General features: G+C 46.6%; 2 protein-coding genes across 3 annotated transcripts in view; one reads left to right on the top strand and one right to left on the bottom strand.

The window, feature by feature from the left end:
* The first annotated feature begins 114 nt into the window (after window positions 1-114).
* On the top strand, window positions 115-20,405 carry TSTD2 (thiosulfate sulfurtransferase like domain containing 2). Its single transcript, XM_068422058.1, has 9 exons — window positions 115-280; window positions 464-786; window positions 6,890-6,998; window positions 8,672-8,797; window positions 10,747-10,852; window positions 12,550-12,668; window positions 13,324-13,482; window positions 14,407-14,545; window positions 15,877-20,405. The coding sequence occupies exons 1-9, from the start codon at window positions 176-178 to the stop codon at window positions 16,134-16,136; spliced, it is 1,446 nt and encodes a 481-aa protein (XP_068278159.1). The 5' UTR covers window positions 115-175; the 3' UTR covers window positions 16,137-20,405.
* Window positions 19,810-21,255, bottom strand: part of TMOD1 (tropomodulin 1) — a 35,012-nt gene continuing 33,566 nt past the window's right edge. For both annotated transcript variants that reach the window (XM_068422060.1, XM_068422061.1), the window contains exon 10: window positions 19,810-20,836. In XM_068422060.1, the coding sequence (XP_068278161.1) occupies window positions 20,772-20,836 (65 nt within the window). In that variant the 3' untranslated portion in view covers window positions 19,810-20,771. The remainder of the gene's footprint in view (window positions 20,837-21,255) is intronic.

Raw genomic sequence — 21,255 nt, 5'->3', positions numbered from 1 at the left:
GCTCTGCTCACAGCTCTATCATGTGCGCGCCGGTCCGGAGGACTTCCGGGTCAGCGGGGCCGGGCGGTGCGGAGAGGAGGGGGGAGGCGGGGAGGGACCGGCGCGAAGGGGAAACCGGAGGTTGCCTGGGGGACGGGTTGCCGCCCCCCGCCCCGCCCGGACGCCTGAGGCGGAGATGGTGCCCGGCGAGGCCCCGCCGCCCGGCCCGGGGTCGCCGCGGGGCAGCGCCGCGGCCGAGGCGGTCGCCGCCAGGAAGCAGCGCGCCCTGGCCCGGAGGAAGGTGGGTCGGTGCCGGGCGCCCGGGTGTGCGGCCCGCGGGTCGAGGGGAGGGGGGCCGGCCTGTGTGGGCTCGCTGCGGGGCCACGGCGGACCTCGGGGTCGGTCTCCCGGCCCGGGGAGGGTGGTGGGGGCGTGGTCCCGGGCGGCAGCGCCGGTAACGGGTATCGCCTGCGGTGCGTTTCAGGCCTTCTCCCTGTTCGTCAAAGCGAAGGAGGTGCCGGCCGCGGTCCAGTGTGCCGCCGGCGGAGAGGGCGTGCGGTGGTGGTGCTGCCGGCAGGCGTTCGAAGAGCTCTCCGGCATTCACAGGCATGTGGCTCTGCAGCACGGCGGAGACGTCGGGCAGCCGGCCGGGCTGGCTGCAAAGCAGGCAGATGCAGAAGCAAGCCCCTGGAGCGGCCCGGATCCTGCGGGCAGCGCAGACGGACTAAGTGGGCACACTTGTAGCAGTCCCGAGATCTTCTGCACGCTCCCAGACACGAGCGGTACTAGGTACAATGATCTGACAAGGTAAGAAAGTTCCCTCAGTGGTTTGGAGGACCAGGAGTGGGGTGTTGGCCTGCTTACGGTTTACATCATCTTCTGCCAGTACTGCTTTTTGTTTTCACAGAATCACAGAATGTTAGGGATTGGAAGGGACCTCGAAAGATCATCTAGTCCAACCCCCTGCCGGAGCAGGATTGCCTAGACCATATCACACAGGAACGCGTCCAGGCGGGTTTTGAATGTCTCCAGAGAAGGAGACTCCACAACCTCTCTGGGCAGCCTGTTCCAGTGTTCGGTCACCCTCACCGTAAAGAAGTTTTTCCTCATATTTAAGTGGAACCTCCTGTGTTCCAGCTTGCACCCATTGCCCCTTGTCCTGTCAAGGGATGTCACCGAGAAGAGCCTGGCTCCATCCTCATGACACTTGCCCGTTACATAATTATAAACATTAATGAGGTCACCCCTCAGTCTCCTCTTCTCTAAGCTAAAGAGACCCAGCTCCCTCAGCCTCTCCTCATAAGAGAGATGTTCCACTCCCTTAATCATCTTCGTGGCTCTGCGCTGGACTCTCTCTAGCAGTTCCCTGTCCTTCTTGAACTGAGGGGCCCAGAAATGGACACAATATTCCAGATGCGGCCTCACCAGGGCAGAGTAGAGGGGGAGGAGAACCTCTCTTGACCTGCTAACCACACCCCTTCTAATACAGCCCAGGATGCCATTGGCCTTCTTGGCCACAAGGGCACACTGCTGGCTCATGGTCATCCTGCTGTCCACTAGGACCCCCAGGTCCCTTTCCCCTACACTGCTCTCCAACAGCTCTGCCCCCAACTTGTACTGGTACATGGGGTTGTTCTTGCCCAGATGCAGGACTCTACACTTGCCCTTGTTATATTTCATTAAATTTCTCCCCGCCCAACTCTCCAGCCTGTCCAGGTCTCTCTGAATGGCTGCGCAGCCTTCCTGTGTGTCAGCCACTCCTCCCAGTTTTGTGTCATCAGCGAACTTGCTGACAGTGCACTCTTATTCCCTCATCCAAGTCATTAATGAATATATTGAATAGAACTGGTCCCAGTACCGACCCTTGCGGGACTCCGCTAGACACAGGCCTCCAACTGGACTCTGTCCCATTGACCACCACTCTCTGGCTTCTTTCCTTCAGCCAGTTCACAATCCACCTCACTACCCGATCATCCAGACCACACTTCCTCAGTTTAGCTGCGAGGATGCTGTGGGAGACAGTGTCAAACGCTTTACTGATATGGAGATAGACCACATCCACAGCTTTACCATCATCTATCCACCGGGTAACATCCTCATAAAAGGCTATCAAGTTGGTTAAGCATGACTTTCCCTTGGTGAAGCCATGCTGAGTGCCCCTAATGATCCCCCTATCCTTGATGTGCCTAGAGACAGCACCAAGGACAAGTTGTTCCATCACCTTTCCGGGGATGGAGGTGAGGCTGACCGGTCTATAGTTACCCGGGTCCTCCTTCTTGCCCTTTTTGAAGACTGGAGTGACATTCGCTTTCCTCCAGTCCTCAGGCACCTCTCCCGTTGCCCACGACTTAGCAAAGATGATGGAGAGTGGCCTAGCAATGACTTCCTCCAGCTCCCTCAGCACCCGCGGGTGCATCCCATCAGGGCCCATGGATTTATGGACGTCCAGGTTGCTTAATTGGTCCCTGACCCAGCCCTCATCTACCAAGACAGATTCCTCCTCTATCCTGACTTCTTCTGGGGCCTCAGGGGTCCGGGGCTCCTCAGGACAGCCTCCAGCAGTATAGACAGAGGCAAAGAAGGCATTCAGTAACTCCGCCTTCTTTTTATCCTCTGTCTCCAGGGCCCCCACCTCATTCATCAGTGGGCCTACATTGCCTCTAGTGTTGGCTTTACCTGCAATGTATTTGAAGAAGCCCTTTCTGTTGTCCTTGACCTCTCTTGCAAGGTTTAATTCCAAGGAGGCCTTAGCTTTCCTAGTTGCCTCCCTACATCCTCTGACAACAGACTTATATTCCTCCCAAGTGGCCAGCCCCTCCTTCCATGATCTGTACACCCTCTTCTTCCACTTGAGTTTGCCCAGCAGTTCCCTGTTTAACCATGCAGGTCTCCTGGTACCCTTCCTTGACTTCCTACCTGTTGGGATGCTCTGATCTTGAGCTCGGAAGAAGCAGTCCTTGAATGCTAACCAACTATCTTGGGCCCCCTTACCTTCTAGTACCCTGTCCCATGGGATTTCCCCTAGCAATTGCTTGAAAAGGCCAAAGTTGGCCCTCCTGAAGTCCAGGGTTGTGATTCTGCTAGCTATTCTGTTCCTGCCACATGAGATCCTGAACTCTACCATCTCATGGTCACTACAACCAAGGCTGCCCTCAACCTTCACCTCTTCAACCAGACCCTCCTTGTTAGTGAGGATAAGATCCAGCAGCGCTCCTCTCCTAGTTGGCTCATCCACCATTTGCATCAGAAAGTTATCATCAATGCACTGGAGGAACCTCCTGGACTGAGGATGGCTGGCTGAGTAGGCCTCCCAGCCAATATCAGGGTAGTTGAAATCCCCCACAACAACCAGGCCCTGTAATTGCGAGACTGCTCTCAGCTGCCTGTAGAAGGCCTCATCACCCTCCTCATCCTGATCCGGTGGCCTGTAATAGACACCCACAACAGTATCACCCCTGCCAGCCTGCCCCTTAATTTGCACCCACAAACTCTCAACTCGCTCCTGATCCGCCCCTGGACAGAACTCTACATTCTAGCTGCTCACTCACATAAAGAGCAACTCCACCACCTCTCCTTAGTGGCCTGTCTTTCCTGAACAGGACATAGCCATCCATGACCACATTCCAGTCATGCGAGGCGTCCCACCAAGTCTCTGTGATTGCCACTAGATCATAACCCCCCGACCGAACACGGATTTCCAACTCCTCCTGTTTATTCCCCATGCTGCGTGCATTGGTGTACAGGCATTTCAGGGAGCGAGCTGAGCACACCGATTTCACCCTAGGGGGATGGGAGGCCTCCTGGTCTACCTCAACACTAGAGCGTTGCCCCAGTGGCGCAAGCCCAGCTACTACCCCATCCCCCTTCGAATCTAGTTTAAAGCTCTCCAAATTAGCCCTGCTAATTCCTGTCCCAGAACCCTCTTGCCCCTACAACATAAACCTTTCCCATGTATTACAGTCACGCCTGGTGTCTTATAAAACCAGCCATTATCAAAGAACCCAAAGCCCTGCCTGTAGCACCAGTCTCGTAGCCAGGCATTAATAGAGAGAATCCTACTATTCCATCCCACGTCATCACCTGAAAATGGAAGGAGGGAGGAGAAAACAACTTGTGCCCCAGACTCTTTCACCAACCGTCCTAGGGCCTTGTAGTCTTTCTTCATCCCCCTCAGACTACGGGATGCAGCTTCTTCCCCACCTGTCTGGAAGATCAGCAGGGGGTAGTAGTCTGTGGCCTTCACCAGGTTGGGGAGTTGCCTGGTGATATCCCTGATTCAGGCTCCAGGCAGGCTGCAGACCTCCCTGTGATGGGGGTCAGCTCTGGATATTGGGCCCTCAGATCCCTTTAGGAAGGAGTCTCCAACCACTAAAACTCTTCTCTTCTTCCTTGTGGAGGAGGTAGCTATATGCCTGTCAGGTTTTTCTGACTGTGGTGGGACCTCTGATATAGGTTGCCTCTCCACCACATCCCCATTGGACCGGCTGTATTCCACTAGGGCTTCATATCTATTTCTCAGAGGCACCTGTGGAGGCGAGGTAGGTAAGGAGGGCACTCGCCTTTTGCCACGGCCATAGACTTGCCTCCACTCACTCCTCTCCTCTAGGTTATTGTTTTCCACCTGAGAGGGGCAGAGTACAGGGGTCCCTCGATCCTGGGAGCTCTCTGGCAGGTGCTCCCATTTTTGTTGCAGGGAAGGCAGAGCCTGGCTCCACCAGTCTATCTCCATTTCAGCCTCCCGAATGCTCCTAAGCCTTTCTACTTCGGCTTGAAGCCTTTCAACCTGGCTTTGCAGCTGTGCCACTCGGCCGAGCAGATCATCTACCTGCTCACAGCGCACACAGCTCCGTGACGCCACAGAGACGCTGTAGCATTCCCTGCAGCCTGTGACCTGCACCATCGCCTCCTTCCGTGGGAGCTCTGTCTGGGTTCCCACATCCATTTTGGTCTTCTTCCGCCGGGTAGATACCATTGTTCTTTCACTGAGCTGGGAAATACCTGTTGGTGACGCCCCTGGTTCACAGCTCCTTGGCACCTTCCTCGCCTTGTGCACTGGGAGGGAGTCAGCGCCCTCCCCAACATGCTGCAAACTTCTGCGGCCTCTCCTGCCCTGGGACACACACAGTCATTGCTGACTCACACAGTCACTGCTGACTCCCCCTCTCCCCTCTGGGCAGGGACTAGTCCCTGTCCTCCAGGAGGCTTTTTATCACCCAATCAATCACCACCCCCAATCAACAGGGGCTGGTGCGTTTAAATCGCCCGCGGTGCCTCCGGCTACGCCCCCTCCTCTCCTGATTCGTTGCCGGGAACCTCCGGGTTCGGGGTGGGGCGGAAGCAGCTCGGGGCTGATGCTCCAGGGGGGCCAAGAGTACGAAAACCGCCTGGTTACAGCCCGATGTCGCCCTCGCCCCCAGCACTAACCTCAAGTCGCTGTCGCTGCTGCCGCCACTGTCCATGTCCATGCCGCCGCTGTTTTCATGAAGTTCAGTCAAGTGACTTTTTAAAATAGAAAGAGTCTTCCCTGATATTCTGTTAGGTCTTCAGATACCTTCCTGAGATACTTTAGATTAACAGGTGTAGGTACGCTCCAGGAGTCACTTGGTTTATTTAAATTCCTTTCACAGCTGCTCACACCTGTACAAAACATGCAAATTACCAGTGTGTTGATAAAGAATCAGATGTGGTAATAAAGAAGTAGATTTACTACAATTTTCTTTGATGGTAAAGGTGGGAACCTGGGAGGATTGCACTGTCAGAGCTGTATCATTCCGCGTTGTTAAAGCAGGCCTGTACAGGTGTTACTCGATGCCTTACATCTATAAGTAAGGAAGGACTGGAGCAGAAAAGAGCAGAACCGCAGGGTATGCTCTGTGCAGATCCCTCTTCTCTGGTCATTTAAGTACTTTAAGGGCTCATTAGTTATGAATAAGTGAGAGAGTATTCATTAGTTATGAATAAGAGAGGCTGGAGGGCCTCTCCTATGAAGACAGGCTGAGACAGTTGGGACTGTTCAGCCTGGAGAAGAGAAGGCTCTGGGGAGACCTTCTAGCAGCCTTCCAGTACCTGAAGGGGGCCTACAGGAAAGCGGGAGAGGGGCTTTTTATAAGAGCATGTAGTGACAGGACAAGGGGTAACAGTTTTAAACTGAAAGAGGGTGGATTTAGATTAGATATTAGGAAGAAATTCTTTCCTGTGAGGGTGATGAGACACTGGCACAGGTTGCCCAGAGAAGCTGTGGCTGCCCCCTCCCTGGCAGTGTTTAAGGCCAGGCTGGACAAGCCTTTGAGCAACCTGGTCTAGTGGAAGGTGTCCCTGCCTGTGGCAGGGGGGTTGGAACTGGATGAACTTTAAGGTCCCTTCCAACCCAAACCATTCTATGATTCTATAAGTAGGTTCACAGAAATGTTTCTGACTGCAAGAGAGTTTGGCTTGTGCTGCTCACCATGCAGGCACACAGTCTCACTGAAAATTTTGGCTTTTTAAATTTAGATAGCTCAAGCACTTGAATTTTCAGTGTGCCAGTTTGTCAAGTTAAGCATTTAATGGGACACTTGTGTGCACAGAAAACAGCAGTTCTTGCATCTTGTGTGTTGGGAGAAACTTGACTAGAGCACACTGTAGGCCGCTGGCAGAGATGTTCCATGCAGCAGAGAGGAGTTCATCTTGTAACCAGTCCCAAGAACTAGGAATGTGGGAGCTTTTTTTAGTTCATATTCTTCCTCTTTGAAATAAATCAAACCCAGCAGTGCTAATCCCTACAAAGTTTGTTTGTTGTTTTGTTTTTCTCCCCGCATCTGGTAGAAGAAAATTGTCTGCTTTTTGAATGGTTACTGCTAATAGTATATTTTTGTGCTTTCAACCCTAACATCCTTTTCCTATTTGTTCATCTTTGCCATGCTACGGACAGCAAGGTGGGAGAAGTACTTCTATATTACTGTTACTGTGAGGTGAAGGATCCAGAGAAACTCTGTGCTTGGCAAAAGGCTCTGTGCCAGCATCTGCATCTCACTGGCAAGGTAAGGTTTTAAGCAACAGTTGTATTCTTAACAAAAAAAATCTTCTTCGCTTAGTGAAAGACGATGGAGCATGTGGAGAACCAAGTGTTTTGCACCAGAAAGTGCTAGTCTGTTATGATCCCATTAAGAAAGGCACTCAGACTCTGTAAAGTATCATTTAAAATGCTATTTAAGAGCTGATGCTAAAAAGAAAAATAAAATAATACTGATAATCTTATATCCCTTTCAGTGCTAGGATCCCTGAGTTGTGCAGCATTGAGCAAGACTGTGATCCTTATGCAGCGTGCTGTGCAGACCCTGTCCTTGCAAGGGTTACTCCATTTCCATCATTCAAACTGTTACAGGTTTTTTTTTTACAGGAAAACAAGTCTTTTCATTACTCCTGCTGTCAAACAGAAAGGATATTCACATGAGAACTTCTTGATGCACTTTCAGATAAAGGCAAGGACATGAGGTGGCATAATTACTGGTATCAATAGGGAGCTGCATGCAGGTGTCTGTTAGGATTATCAGGCTGGGTTTGACCTGCAGCTAAAGCATACGTGCAGCACAGCACAGCCAGAAGGCCAAGCTGGAGGTGCAGTGCTGTGCAGCATGGGTCTGGGCTTGCTCCAGTTAACTGTTAATGTGTATCACCAACTCCTCAATGCGCACTGATTTGTCAGAAACACTACAGCAAGCTGTAATCCATACTGTAAGGCGTGAGACGAGAGCAACTGACAGCTCTGACCACCCCGTAGGATAGCAGTGCTCATTCCTGTGCAGAGTCTTTGTTCTTTTCATTCCTGGCAGGCTAGACCAAGGAGGTGAGTTGGCTCATCTAGCTGGCCTCTTGACACTGTGGGCAAAGGTGAATTTTAGCCTCACAAAGCTGATGTTCCTAGGCTGTCTGTGGGGAGAAGGATTTTTCAAGAGGGCAACTCAGAGCAGGAGACTACTTTTACCTTTGACTTGTCTCCCTGAGTAGCTTCTTTTTCTCTGCCGATGGTAGGCACCTTCCCTGTTCTACGTCAGGTCTGGGGGTGAAATGTCCTAAATGCATTCACTTCTTTTTGTTTTGCTCAGTTATCTTGTCTGGTGTTTGGTATTTTTATCTTTTTTTTTCCATCTCCAAGACAGGTACAGCATTTGCCTGCTCAACCAATTGGTTTCTTCCTCACCTCTTATATTAATTCTTTTTTTTTTTTCCCCCACCACTTCAGAGTTTTTGTTCATTTGTCAGTGCTGGAGATAAAGTGACTCACACTGAAATTTAATATTACATGCAATATTATGCATATTCACATTTTCCTTTTAGCTGTGTGAGTCATTGGGCACAATCCCATTGTTCTTCCAGAGGCAGACTTCAGTGGGAATTTTAATGCTGACTGCAGGATTTGCCTGTTAACCAGTTAGCATTTCTCTGTTTATTGCACAAACTTTTCTGACTGTCTTGATGTCATTCTTTTGAAATGGCTCAAAAGTGATTATTGGGTTTTTATTCCTATTTTATTTACTGTCTTCTTTATGTTCAGCTTCAGTATAGCCATCTTTTTCTTCCTCCCTGAGCAGTTTCTTTTCTGAGCATACTTCTGTGTCTGCCTTTTGTCACCCAGTCATGTTTTGCTAATTTCACTGTGATCTGTTTTTGCTGTTTGTAAGCCTTAGCCCCAGCTTCTCCTCTTGCCTTCTAGGTACGAGTTGCTTCAGAAGGGATTAATGGGACTGTTGGTGGAAGCAAAGTAGCTACCAATCTCTACATTGAAGTTATGCTTTCCCAGCCTCTGTTCAAAGACATTTTGTGTCAAGAGGATTTCAAGGTATGAAAAAATAATTTCTACATAGACGTTGTTAATGTAGGACATTAAATTTTTGAGCAATAAGCACATTGCTTCTTGATAGTATTACTTCTGCTGTAGCAGTTCTGCTCTCCCAGCACTGATCTAAGCCAAGGGTTCCTAACCTTACTTTGTTTAGATATCTCTGCCGGTTTTCACCAGCAGTAGCAGTTATCATGAGCAGTGATAGCAGCTGCTGCAAGCTTTGGCAGCTATGGGTGCAGCTGCAGAGCCCCTTATGCAGGTGAATGAGGGAGTGTGCTTCAGCCCTGCCATTCTTCAACAAGCGTTTACTCCAACGTGGCTGCCAAAACCAAGCCATCGCGACGTACGACATTCCCGAGCAAACTATTCCCACACCCTCCTCTTCACCCTGATTTGAGATCCTTGCCTAGAAGCCTACTGGTTTAGGTTCATGCAGGCTTTGGTGTGCATACAGGTACACTGTCAGTTCCATGAATTGGATGTCTTCTAGAGAAAATACACAGGCAGAGTCAAGAGGTTTCTCCCTACTCCAGTTAATGCCTGACCGGAGGGAGAGTGAGGTGCTAACTTCTGCTTGAGCCTGAGCATATGTGCTGATTGCTGGCTTCAGATGGTGATGGCAGCTGTGGCTGGCACCATATGACATTCTGGTAGACTTTTGCTGCCCAAGCACTGTAGGTACTGGTTTCTCTGTGAGGAAGGAAAGCTGCTGCTTTTATAGTATTTTTATTTTCCACACAGTTTTATTTGCAGGGGTATTTTTTCCATAAATAACTAGATCAAAAGAGTTAGTGAGACTTGTGAAACTCAAATCCCATGTAGAGCTGCAGTGCTGCTTCAGTCTTCTTAGCTTTTTAACTGTCTGTTGTGCTTGGCTGAATTTCAAGAGTAAATGTGACCTGTTAGTTACAGTCATGTGTAGATGTGAAAGCAGAACAGGGATGGAATTTTACCTTGACCTTGGCAAAACCTCCAACCCTGCATGATGTCTGCAAGCATCAACATTCGTCTGTTAGTACATGATCGTATTTTCTGTCTCACAGTTCCTCTTCATGCTGTATACCTGAATAAGTGGAGGTTTCAGGTCCCTGTGCCATGAAGACATGAGCACAGAGGAGTGAAAATTGCGCTTGGGGCTGTGAAAATATTCAGTGGCCGCTGTAGTTGCTGCAGGCTGATTTCCGTGATAGCTGGGACAGTGCTGCACAGCACTGCACTTTTGTTTGAGTGTTCACGTGCTTGATAGGCCATGTTTGAGGCTCAGCCCTGCAGAAATTCTCACCTCCTGTCACCTGCAGTGGGGGTGCCTACCAAAAACGGCTTGCTGAGACCTCCGAAGGGGAGATCCTGTGCTTGAGTTTGGGGGGGCGGGGCTTGTCAGACTCCACTGTTAACGAATCTTTGGCCTGGGTGACCTCCCATACATCTCGTTCACACCCATGAACCACTAAAGTTCCCATCGCACGTGCTGTGGCTGGAGGCCTAGCTGTGCTTGTGTTGGGGATCAGAGGGGCTGAAGAGAACTGCAGGGCCCAGATGTGTGAACATGATCCTTTACCAGAGGAGGTTATGTGATATTCCTGTCAGAGTCAGCATGCTGTGTAGGAGCCTTGACTTTCTCATGATAGATGCTAGTGACATTGTTTCTGACTAAGATCGGTTCTCCTTCCCGCTCCTTGGTAACTCCGCATCTTATGCTGAATGGTGCCTGTCTCACCTGCAGAGTAGTTATTGGGCCCGAGACACCTGTCTGCCAGGTTATGGTCAGGGTCTACTGCCTAAACCTCAGGATTTAAAGTGTGGACTTCAGCAGGAGAGACATTTCTTTCCCTCAGCCACCAAGACACTTTCATATTCTAGTGAGTTGTACAAATTAAAACAAGTGGGTAATTTTAATCTTCACACCTGGCAAACCTGGTGGGTTGTTTTTGTGTTTAATTTTGTAGAGCAGTGCAGGAGGAGCTCACTGTTTCCCAGACCTTCGAGTTGGAGTATTCAAAGAAATTGTACCTATGGGCATTGATCCAAAGATTCTGTCTTATAAAGAAACTGGTAAGTTGATTTAATGAAAAATAAAGCCTCTCACCCAAGTGAGAGGTAAGTGAAGAATAAAGTACCTTCACCAAAAACATTTCCTTCTGCACAGTGGCCAGAACACAGGAGAAGCAGATATGGAAATTGACTTCTTACTGGTAGTCAAAATTTACTGGTGCATGGAATTTGCTGGCCCAGGTTTTGGTATGCTAAGTGTTTAGCTGCCTCAGAAAACTTTAGAATTAACTTTCTGTTTTGTGGGAAACAGCAGTAGTTCAAATGACATCAAGCAGTTACCTCATTTTGGGGTAGGGATATACTTTGTGCTTTAGTCAGGAGTAAGTCATTGGACATCTGCTAAAGGCAGATGTAAGGTGAAACTATGTATGATGGTTAGGAAGGACATTTCAATGCATTAATATATTTATATTTGTTCTAAATATTCTGTGGGTGCTTTGAGACTGCTCAGAAATTATACCATATAAAGAGCTCCAGTGCTCTTTTGTTGTGGTTAGCTTGCAGTAGGAACCAAACTGTATAGGAAGAGCTTTCCATGGAGTCTTCCTGTGGATCCAGTGGATTCTGGTGCTGTGGATGCTGAGAGCTTTTTTTTAGAAAATGCTAGAATCCCACTGAAGCTTGCAGTTGAGTATATACATGTTTCTATGTTAGGGACTGCTGACTTGGCTTTACTTGTGTTGAAGTTAGCAGCCATACTCCTGCCTTTTACAGTAAAGCAGAGCCAGGTTATGCATCAGGTTCATGCCCCTCCCCTAACACAGGCTGCATTTGTTTTCTGCTACCTATAGCTGCTTAGTATGGATTATGCCCAATAAGATGTTACTGGCTATGCATCTGCTATGAGGACATTACGTAGGTGGTAAGCAGGAGCACAGCAAATAGCAATTAACAGAGCAGTCTGGGGCTTTATTTTCCACCAAGAGGTTTTATTGGTGGTAAATTTCTACAGCATCTTTTTGTGGTTTTGGCAGAGGATTATTTTTTTTCCCCCATTTTTTGGCAGTTTGTGAAATGTATGTTTGGATATTTCTTTCCCTTTTTTTCCTTTTTCCTCCTATTTCACAGTGTTTTGTGGAGATGGTTCCCATTACTCTGGCAGGTTGCTTGTAGGGTTATTTTTTAATAAGGGATTTTGCGGGCGGTGGAGGGGAGGTTTTTTATTTTTTCAGTAGGTTGGGAGTGCTAAGTCCTGAGCAACCTGAAAGCTGAGAAACTTCATGTAAATTGAAGTTGTACTGAAAGTAATACATGCTTATGGAAATTTTCCATTTTTATCAACAGAGTTTCAATGAAAAAAATGAATTTCTGTGTGCTTCTGTGCCTCCAGATGTAATGAAAGATGAGCAGAGGGAAGGGAAACATTTTTCTCTCTTTTACAACTGTAAGAGTTGCCAGGGGGACATAACAAAGATCATAGAGACAGGAGCCTGTCTACTGCTTCTTTTGACATGTGGAACAGCGTTGTGTTTTCTTTCATTTGCCAATAGGAAGCCAAACACGGATAAACTTGCCTGGTTGAGTTGGGATGAAAAGTCTGTGAACCACAACAGAAATTTTTTGTTTGGAAATCTGAGGAGAATCTGGATCAGTGAGATTATATGTGACATTGTTTTGTAGTTCTGCTTCTCACTTTTCTTTTTTTTCCCTTTTTTTTCCTTTTTTTCTTTTTTTTTTCTTTTTTTTTTTTGTTAAAGGAATCCATTTATCCCCTCAGGAATTTCATAGAGAAGTAGAACAGTATTTGTCTCAGGCCAGTCAAGGACAAAGCGATACCATCTTGCTGGACTGTAGGAACTTCTATGAAAGTAAAATAGTAAGTGTTGTTTGCCTGCTTCTTGCAGTGTGTTACAGGTGCTGGGGGGAAGCATTTCACATTGTGAGGGTGTAACCTTACTGGAAGAAGAGATTCCATATTCCAGATTGACTGCAATATGTACAAAGTTCAGTTTAGTCATTAATATTAGACAGAAGCAGCAGAGGACCTGCTCAGCGACGTGGCATGGAGCCTGCCCGGCTAACTGCTTATACAGCTTGGGGCAGGAAGAAGTCAGAGTGGTCCATACAACATTAGCAGTGAATACCATGTAGTTTGGAGTAAAAGTAGCATAATTTGTAAGGATGTTTTCCAGCATTTTTGACTTGTACCATATGTCAAAAAGAATAGGGTCATCCTGCTGTCACACCCACCAACCCTCTTGCATTGTTGTGGCTCATCCTCTCTCTGACAGTTCTGTTCTGCTTAGCTCCCTCTTTTATGTTTGGATGAGGAGACATGCTGTGCCCAGAATCCTCTTACAGATTTTAACAGGTATTTTGATGCATAAATGCAAGCTGAGGAACTGCTAAAGCAGCTGCCGTGAGATGAGTGTTCTGGCCCAAAGGTTTGTTACTTCCTCTAGTTCGAGGAACAGACCTCACCATGTACGACTGCTTGTAACCAGTTGCATGGCCATCTGTTGTTATTGCAGGGACGTTTCCAGGGCTGTCTGGCTCCAGATATCAGGAAGTTCAGCTATTTTCCCAGCTACGTAGATGAAAACCTGGAGCTTTTTAAAGACAAGCGTGTCCTGATGTACTGCACAGGAGGGATTCGTTGTGAAAGAGGCTCTGCTTACCTACGGAGCAAGGTGAGATGTCATTCAGAGGGCAGAAGTGTCAGGGAGTTGAGACTGCTTTAAGGGCAGCTGTCTTTTTCTTTTGCTGATAAATTCTTACTGAGCACAAACTGCTCAATGAGCAGGTGGGGAGATAATTGTCTCTGACGCACACTTGCCTCATGCTGTCTGTCAAGGACGTGGGTAGTTTAATGCAGCTCAGGATGATCTGCATGGACTAGTGTCACAGCAGTGCTTGCTCTGTGAAAATGATTATATAACCCATTTGTTGAGGTATTTGTAAGTCTGCTCTGGCCATTGTAGCGGTGGTTTAGGAGCACTTGAGAGCATTCTGCAGTGTTTCCACAAACTCTGTGGTCATTACTGCACAGCTTGAGCATCTCAGAGCAGTGAAAATCAGCCAGTCAGTGCTTTCCCAGTGTTGTGGAATTAAATCTAGCACACTGCATTGTTCTAATTGTGCTTTCCATCCTACTCTTCTCCTGGATCCTTCCCTCAAGGAGCAAGGGAGCAGTACATATATATGTTCTCGAGATTTAAACCTTGCTTTGCTTCTCTGCTGCACCAGTGTGAACCCTGAGAAATTCTGCTCCTGCTAACAACTCACTACATAAAAACAGAATAAGCAGCGGTTCACAGAGGCTCAAAAGCTTTTGATCTGTGAAGCAGCAAACCTCCTCATCTGAGGTTACCAGCCTTTTATGACTGTAACATTAAATGCACATTTGGGTTCATGTCAACAAGCCAGCGTTGTGGCGCTGCCCAGTAATCCCTGGTGGCACAGCCTAAGGTTGTGGGTGCACATGGTGCCATCTCATGGTCACTGAGAAGCTGCTGCTTTTTGTTGACCTGATTTACAACATTCGCTTTGGGAACTCTGGCATCCCACCACTGCTGTTGTCTCCTTCAGCTTTTCTGCTAATATGCTTTAAACAGGCAGTGTGCAGAGAGGTTTACCAGCTAAAAGGTGGAATTCACAAGTACCTGGAAGAGTTTCCAGATGGATTCTACAGGGGGAAGCTGTTTGTGTTTGATGATCGTTACGCCATTTGTTCCAATGAAGATATCATCTCAGGTAGGACTAGATAATGTAAGTGCAGAAGGCTGGGAAGCTATTGCAATTGTTTCCACAGAGGTGTGCAGGATAGGGGCAGCCAAACTGGTCTGTGTAGTTCTTCCTCATACTCGCTTTGATCTTTTAGAGCCGTCACTTTTGATGATGATCATCAACTCTACATGGCTTTAACACATAAAACAGAAATGAGAGAAAAGAACAGTAAACAGAGTTCCCTAAAACTGGAGCAGTAAAAGGAAATATTCCCTGCAGAGCAGCTGCTGTTAGGAGCCATCTGCAGCTATGGAGATACATGTCAAGCATGACTGCTGTTGTTACCTACTTGTTGCCCACAGTGCTGATCAGACTGTGGCTGGCCAAGTGACCAAAGCATTAAATAGTTCTCCTGCTGTCAGCTGTTCTCCGCTCCAGTAATCTCGCAGAACATCAGCACAGACTGACAGGCATTGGGAGAGTGGTGGCGCTAAGCTCTACAGCACTTTGTTATTTTCATGCTTTAAAAGTTTCTGCAGCCTGTAGAATTTCAGTGATCTCCAGTTGACGTTGTTAAGAACATTGCCTGGTCTTCTGGCTGGGGTCGGCTCTTCAGATATTGCAAATGAAATATCTGTTTTCTTCTTCTCAGTTGCCAGGTACAAATAGATGGAGTTTGGCTCTAGCCCTTTTTAGGAAGAAGTGCTTGTTTTTCTCTGAGTGGGTAACTTTGAGCACAACCTCCCATTCCTTCTCTGCAATTACCATGTACATCTTGAAGGTGCCTGGTTTGGTGTAGAAACAGAACACTTCCCTACAGAAGTTTCAAGGGGAAGTGTTGGGGTAGGCACCTTCTTGATGGTACAGCTGAACGGGGCTGTAGCTTTACAGTTAAAGGGTCAAAGCCTGTCTGATGTTGTGGCAGGACTCTACCAGGACTGCAAATGACACGCCTTCTGCACAAGCCATTGGTTTTAGGTGGAAGGAAGTCCCATGGCACCCCCTTTCCCAGCAGGCAACATTCCTGCATACTGGCTTAGTTACCACCAGCATATCTTTCTTCTTCTCTTGGCAGCAAGAATCTTTTAAATCTGTCTAATCGGAACTAGAGGAAGCACTAAGCACTTTTTCCTTTTCCTGAGAGACAGCTGTCCTAAGTTTTTTTACATCAAAATCAGAAGTCTAAAAATTAACTAGTTTCTAGAAGATCAAGATAAAGGAGGAATTAAAAACCTGGAAGACAATAGATAGCCATTTAAATGAGAGATTGCAGCTTCCTGGTGCCACGGAGAACCCTCTGCAAGTGGGACAGATGGGGCAATGTGGGTGTTAACTTTTTCTTTTCCTCCTCCTTCCAGCATGCAGATACTGTGGGACACTGTGGGACCAGTATAAACTTTGTTCCAGCCAGCACTGCCGGCAGCTTGTCCTGACATGTCCAAGTTGTTGCAACAAAGGTCTTACAGCTTGCTGTCCTGTTTGTCAAGAGAAAGAGCTCGAGGTGACTTCAAGGGCTTCAGGAGAGACGCTTAAGGAGGAATGTGCATGTACAAAGAGACGGCCAAGGGTACCTATTGAACATGTCTCGCAAAGGATGCTGGACACAGGAAAAGATTAAGCTGTTTCATTAGTTAATCTGACACATGCTAATGTGAAGGGCTTCTATAACCAGATCCCTGTCTGTTCAGTTCGGTTTGGAAATCATAAAAATGTGTTGGCCTGGAAAGTCTTGTTCATACGCTGCCTTTAAGCCTAGAGTATGCCCTGAAAACCATCCATTACTTGACTGTCAATTACCAGAGTGCCCAGCCCATCACCAGCTCTACAGGATTCCTCTCCTTGGGGACAGTCTTGTAGCGTGGCCTCTACCATGGGGATTTTGGAGCAGAGCATGTGCGATGGGACACAGCTGCTCACAATTCCGAAGAAACTGGAGGGACATAAGAACAATTCCATTCTTTTCCTCCTGCATGGAGGTGGATCTGTCCAGCCTCGCCATTGATCGTACATTTGCTTCAATAGCTAGTGCTAGGGTGTGAAAACAACAGATGTATCAGTTGGGTGTGGGTACGTGACCAGATAACAGCTGAAGATATTTTCCATGTTACATGCCATCTGCCTGTGTCTCTTGCTTCATACCAGTGAGAAGCAAGGGGTAGTTACCTGAAGTCACTGACTTGACTCCTGTGTAAAACTGGCACAAGGACTCCTCTTGTAACTGGAGCAAAGGCCCACAGATACGGTCTGCCCAGCCGTACTTGTTGTGTGTGACCTGTAGGATGAACAGCAAAAGTAATCCTTATTCCAGTGCTCTGTCTCCCCAGGAACTGTTGTTTCGCTCAACTTGTCAGGACATGAAATACCCAGGCCTCAGCTCTGCCTGCACTAGAAAAAAACAACGGCTTGAAGCATGTTGAAACTGAGATGCACAGAGAGGGGAGCACAGAGACTTAAATACCAGCATTGGAAGTAATGCTGACGTGTGTGCATAAATGTCAGCAACAGCTATAAGGAGATTGCAAAAACCTTTATCCAAGTGAAATAATTCCAGATTTGGGGAGCATTTGTGCTTTGCAAACATGGGTTGTGTTTTTCAAAAGCTGTGGGATGTTTATGTGACTTCCGGCTCCTATTAGTGGTGAAATTGCCTTTGAATTTGAAGGGATCCACAGCATATGAGCTCAAAATACTTCTCTGCCTGCTTCTTTGTGTGCCTGATGCTGTAGAATGTACAGAAGGGTTTCATTAATAGTGTAGGAGATGTGTCTTGACTGAAAAATGTCTTCGAAACTTACTGTTGTTCTTGGTACTAAATAGTAGTTAGTCATTAGGAAATCAAAATCACTTACTGGTTTGTTGGGGATTTTTACTGGCAACTGCTTTTAAAAGCAAGAAAACAGTTTACTCAGGTTTCTGCAGTTGCTTAATGACAGTTAGGGCAATGTTATTTTCATATAGATGATTGTAACTTTCTCCCATAGTGCTATGAGTTCAGCAAGGCCTCATTGTTGACTTGACTAGCAACTTAAAGACATGGGCATTGGTTCCATTAAGGCCAGGGCAAGCATTTCTTCTTACTTCCAGTATTGCTACCATGAAATCAATGGTTCAGCAACTGTCTCTATGACCGTTCCTTTCATGAAGCAAAACTTTTGAAACTTAGGAATCTCCTTTGAGAATCTTTCCAGGATGGTATTTAATAGTAAATCTGTGCACAATCCATACTGGAGGAGAAATTGGAAAATCCTCATTAGTAGACATCTTCAGCAGAAGTCTAAGCAGTACCCATGGTCCCCTGGCATCTTGCCTCCCAAGCTTTGCTGGCCAGTTAACCTCTGTGCTTTTGACGACTGGAAGATTCGTGGAAAAACACGCAAGCTCTACTTGCAGGCCTGGTCTAGAGCACTGATGGGAGTGCCCTGACTTGCATATTATACTCTCTCTTTTCTTCCTGTATTAGGTTAAAAAGAACACAATTTTATAATTCAGTCTATCAGCAAGTTTGGAACACTGTAATCTATTTGGAAGGCTGTTTCTGTATCACTTATCAGTACAGAATGGCAACAACTACATTTTATATATAAACTTCTGAAACTCCTATGATGATAAATAACCTTTAGTGCTTCCACTGTAATTTTTAAAGTACTGCACAAACACACTTCACTTGTTATGTTGGAGGTGCTTAATTCTGCAGAGGTGCTAGCTGTCTGCCACGTGGTAGACCTGGCTACAAGGTACAATTCTCCTGAGGGCTCCAGGCAGCTGGAGATCCTACCTGAAAGGCAGAGGGGAGCCATGGGGCCTCTTCTGGTCCATGCTGCGCTAAGGCAAGGGAGGAGGAGAAGGGTTTGAGATGTACAGATGGCGGCTCATAAAGCCAGGTTTCCTCTGCTGCAGAGAGGGGAGAGGGGGATAAGAGACATCCTTAGCCTCCCTCTTGCAAGTTAGCCCATGAGCAGCTTCTGTGTCTGGCTTCTGGCTTAGTTTTGTCAGATGAATACAAGTAAGGTAATGCCTGAGACAAGGCACATTAGCTGCAGGAGAGGTGAGAGTTCAGCAGGATTGGCTGTGACTACCAGATGCTGCAGTCAGCAGATAGCTTTTTTCCCCTTTTCCTGGAGAGCTGCTAGGACAAACAGTGATCGATTTGCTCCTAAATATCATCATTTTGTAGCTCCATTGCTGCACAGCTTGATGCCTTTCACCACAAAGCATGCTGCCTCTCAGCACAGCCTGTCTCTGCTGTACAGCTCTCAACTCTCACATGCATCTTTCAGCAAAGCAACTCTGTAAGGATCAACTGAGGACCCTGGAGTGATCCTGCTAGCTTAATATACAATTGGGCTGCATGGTTAATTTGGATGCTGCTACAGTGAAACATAGGGCAAAGTTCTTGCTTTTTTTTCCCCTTTTTTTTTTCCTTTTTTTTTTAAGGGCTATTTTTTTTCTTTCAGGAAAAAGTGCTGTTGTAGTAGCCATGGTAGTGCTCCCTGCTCTGCAGATGCATCTCCTTGCATGTCTGGGTTTCTTAGCACCGTCAGGATTTCCCAGGATAAGATGCATTTATGCTCTTCTGAAGCCAATGGAAGAGCCGAGCCCATACCATCCAAATCTGACTGGATGGCTCAGCTGAAACTATGTGGCTCCGGTTTGATGATTTAGTTGATCATTTTGAAGTCTTTGCAGTGCATATGGAAGAAAGAGGCTGTCTGCCAGTTTCTTTTTTTTAAAAAAATATGTTTTCAAGTATTTTTCTTCTGCATTCTTTTAATTTTGTGATATGGAGCTTGCAGGGTTGGGGGAAGAAGCTATAGTGTAGCATGTTATTTGACACCACTGGCACATTTATTAAGATTTGAAGAGCAACAAATATAGTATTTCTCTGCTTCGTTGGTCAGAGCTAAATCGTGTGGTATTTGCGCATAAGCTCTGAAGAAATCTGTGGGACTTTTGCTGGGATGTATGTAAAAGGCTGCAAAACTCAACTTCACTCTTAACAGATGTGTACAGACAGATTTCTAACAAGTGAGAACATTTTCTAGGACACGTTGTCATCAGACCAAGAATAAGGCTTCAGTACAGCAACGCTTCTGCCAGGAGACTCTTCCTACCGAGCAGGATTCCACCCATGTTAATAGCGGGAGTCTCGGGTGGGATAGTGCTGGGTCCAATCCACTGCAAGCTTGTGGGGAATCCTTCCCCGGCTGGATGATGGGTGGTAGGCTGTCTGACAAAAAGCTGTCAGACTGTATGCAGTGAAAGTTCAGAGTTGGAGTATTTCACTTAACAGCTTTTGTAGGGCACAATATTTATTGTTGCATTTATGCAGACATTAGGGATGGCAGTAAAAGAAACAATCCCTAGCAGAACAAGATTTAATTAATGGTCATCTAGACAAAACAGCAAAGAGAGAAATCAACCTGTTTCCAGTGAATATCTGGACACACACTTTTGACATTAGGAAACTGAAGGAGTGGGGATTAGATGAGGACTCTGGTTTGCTAATTAGTTTGGCTGTCTCTGTGGGGTTAGGATTTGCATCACATCTCTAAAGGTGACAGTTTTCTTCAGCCATGCATAGGAATGAAGGATATTAACCCATCCTAAACTGCTCAGTTTTTGAGACTGTTTTATAATTGGTGGCCTTAAGCTCCATTTAATCAGGGGATGGAGATCAATTTTTTTCTAAGAAACACTAGGATGCATTTGAAACAGCATCTCCAACTAACTGATTCAGCAAATGTCGGTAAAAAATTGTAATTCACAGTTCTTGAAATTAGCCATGTTTACAGGTAGTAGAAGTGCTTGTTAAACTAGTTGCTCCTCTATCATTAGTTGAAATCAATTTGGCAAAAAAAAATAAAGTATTTTTTTAATACTTCTACAATTTGTGTGGAACAATTGTATCTTTCACTCATGCATACCACAGCCTAACTGTATGAATCACCGTGCACGAAGTCTATAGAAAAATTAGGTCCCAGGTTAATTAAGAGTCACTTTTACACTGGGATGTACTCTAAACTGAGATTGCATAAAATTGGCAGATTGTTACTGGCTTGAACAGTTTCCAGCTCTACAGAAAACATCAACAGTCCTACTGGATAAAATCTTCAGCTACAGCCACTAGTTAATTTAAACTGTTAGTGCATGAAACAGAACCGAGGCACCACAAATACTCTTGTCAAGGCACTTATTGCCTTTAGATTTCCACAGTGTAGCACAGATCACCGGGAATGACCTCTGTAGCCAGGAGCTACACTCCAGTTCTGCACTTGGGAAAAATAGGCCCGTTGAACTCTGCAAGTCTTCTCTTCCTCACTGAAAAAGAAGAGGGAGAGGAGTCAGTCATGGCAAGGCGAAGATGTGGATGGCAGGCTTTGGCTTACCCGCTGTGGAAAGGAGCTGAGACACATACTTTCTGCCAGGAAAGAAACAGGGATAGCATCGGCTTCTGCATTCCTGCTTTAAGCAGCAGGCACAGGCGTACAGTTTAAAATCAAGGAAGGTGAGATGAGATTTCTGTCCCTATGAATTTTTAAGGCCAGAAGCTACTTTCAGCCTTACCTCCCTTATTCTACAGTCAATTATATTTCACAGTTGTTTGTCTTTGTAATCTGACTTTGGCCAAAGCATCATCTGATGCTGACTGATGTAAAGACAGCAGGATATGGATGCCACAGTTTTTCCTTTGCTAGTTTTCTAAATTGCCATTTCAAATTAAAAATAAATAAATAAAT

The sequence above is a fragment of the Nyctibius grandis genome, chromosome Z (assembly GCF_013368605.1).
Source record: "Nyctibius grandis isolate bNycGra1 chromosome Z, bNycGra1.pri, whole genome shotgun sequence".
Lineage (NCBI taxonomy): Eukaryota > Metazoa > Chordata > Aves > Nyctibiiformes > Nyctibiidae > Nyctibius > Nyctibius grandis.
The sequence above is the reverse complement of the archived record's forward strand: the minus strand, read 5'-3'. Positions and strand labels throughout refer to the sequence as shown.

Excerpts from the sequence above, each read along its gene's own strand:
- TSTD2 (XM_068422058.1), top strand. The coding sequence starts at position 176 with ATGGTGCCCGGCGAGGCCCCGCCGCCCGGCCCGGGGTCGCCGCGGGGC. Across the intron at positions 8,798-10,746 it reads TGTGTCAAGAGGATTTCAAG|AGCAGTGCAGGAGGAGCTCA; the intron begins GTATGAAAAAAT and ends TTAATTTTGTAG. Across the intron at positions 12,669-13,323 it reads ACTTCTATGAAAGTAAAATA|GGACGTTTCCAGGGCTGTCT; the intron begins GTAAGTGTTGTT and ends TTGTTATTGCAG.